This window comes from Cicer arietinum, chromosome 8 (assembly GCF_000331145.2).
Source record: "Cicer arietinum cultivar CDC Frontier isolate Library 1 chromosome 8, Cicar.CDCFrontier_v2.0, whole genome shotgun sequence".
In the NCBI taxonomy this organism is placed as follows: Eukaryota; Viridiplantae; Streptophyta; class Magnoliopsida; order Fabales; family Fabaceae; genus Cicer; species Cicer arietinum.
The window spans coordinates 26,175,090-26,176,810 of record NC_021167.2 but is presented as its reverse complement, the minus strand read 5'-3'; the positions used below and the strand labels follow the sequence as shown (position 1 = coordinate 26,176,810).

The 1,721-nt window shown below is 30.6% G+C and overlaps 1 protein-coding gene across 1 annotated transcript; it reads right to left on the bottom strand.

Moving 5' to 3' along the window:
* Positions 1-692: 692 nt before the first annotated feature.
* LOC101503360 (F-box/kelch-repeat protein At3g06240-like) lies at positions 693-1,719 on the bottom strand (the record flags this gene model as incomplete). The annotated part of the gene is made up of 1 exon (XM_004512722.4): positions 693-1,719. A coding segment is annotated over one exon (927 nt), but the record flags the coding sequence as incomplete, so codon positions are not given.
* Positions 1,720-1,721: the final 2 nt, after the last annotated feature.

The window sequence follows — 1,721 nt, the reverse complement described above, 5'->3', positions numbered from 1 at the left end:
AAAATCTACTATGTAAAATAGCGGATAAAGTTATGGTCAAACAACATAAGCCGAATAAATACCTAAATAAACAAGTTATACATAAAAAAAAGACATGTTTCATACAAATAAATTTTGGTCATGGTTAGCATTCATGCAAAATCTTGGATTTTTTATTTATTTTAAAAACCTAATATTCTACTTTTTTTTTCCCTGTTATTGTCGGTATTTCGGCTAACAAAAATTGGAATAGTGATTATTATAGTCCTAATACTAAAACTACAATAGCGCCATGACTTTCATAATGGATTCATCGAAATACGTTGTACTATAACGCTATAACTGTTAGTTGACAACAAAAAATTATACATTTGATTAGTCAAATTATGTGTTAGAGAACTATTTATACAATAGAAGAATATTGAGCATAAACAAATCATGAAATGCAAGATTGAACGTCAAAACATAGACATAAAGTAAAACATAAAAAGATTAATGAAATTCGTGCTCACATTCTTATACCAAAATACATTTAACAAATCAAATTATACTTTATACACAATAAAATGCAAATGTGAAAGACTGCGAGAAACAAACAAGAGTCCATTACGTAATTTTTTTTATCAAATTTAAATAATAAAAAATTGAAAACAGAAAGAAAGTAATCATGAAAATCAATTCTAGAGAACATGATTCATATTATTAACCAGATTTTAATTTCTCATATACTTAATAAATTTTATGATATACCTAAAAAGATCTTAATAACCACCGTCATAAAACTCTTAAGTGAAATGGTTAAAATTAAACTAATCAGTTATATATTTGTCCAATAGGAAGAAGACTTTCTTTGTAAATGACAATATCAGGAGTATATGCATCCGCTTGAAGACCAAGTTCCTCAATCTTTTGGGTATTGTAATTAAACCACACTATTTCACCATCTTTTCTTCTAAAGAATAAATCACCATTTTTCCCCTCTCCAATAGGATGCTCAATGCAAGGTATAGGCCCAATAATGTAAAGTTTAGTCCACGATTCCTTCACACCTAATTCACCCAAAATTGATATATGAAAAGTAGCCATCTCTAGATAATTTAAGATCAAAGCAATGGACTCATTTAATACCCTAAAGTTTTTTATTACAAAATCATCAAAACTATCATTCATATCCGTGGGAAAAGGTGTTATACATAACAACTCATTGCTTAAGTAAAATGACACCATATATGATTCATCTCCATTTCCTTCAGCCCAATGACACATTCCATTTATGTATATAGAGAGTTCTCCCCAATTAGAACGAATTTGAGGCAAATCCAAATCAAGTTTCTTCCAAGAATTACGTCTTAGACTATATATCTCCCAAGTATTTTTACGTGACACATAGTTTGGCTTATCTTCCATATCATCAGTATCAGATACATCTAATAGATATAATACGTGTCGAATTACATTATAGTCATCTCGAACAAGGTCATAACCAAATCCATTATATTCAAAATATCCAACCTCGTAAATTACGGGGGTCTCAGTAGGGCTGGGAGGAATGACCTTGAATTCCTCGGTGGTTGGGTTCCATAATACAACATTAGGCGTTTGACCTTGGTAGAGACAAACAACGCCGTTAATAACAGTACCCATTATACAAATAGCTATATCATTCTCTTGAAATGGAGGTGGCCAATCTAATTTGACCTTATTTTCGTACCTCTCTCCAGAAAGAGAGTATAACCCGGGAT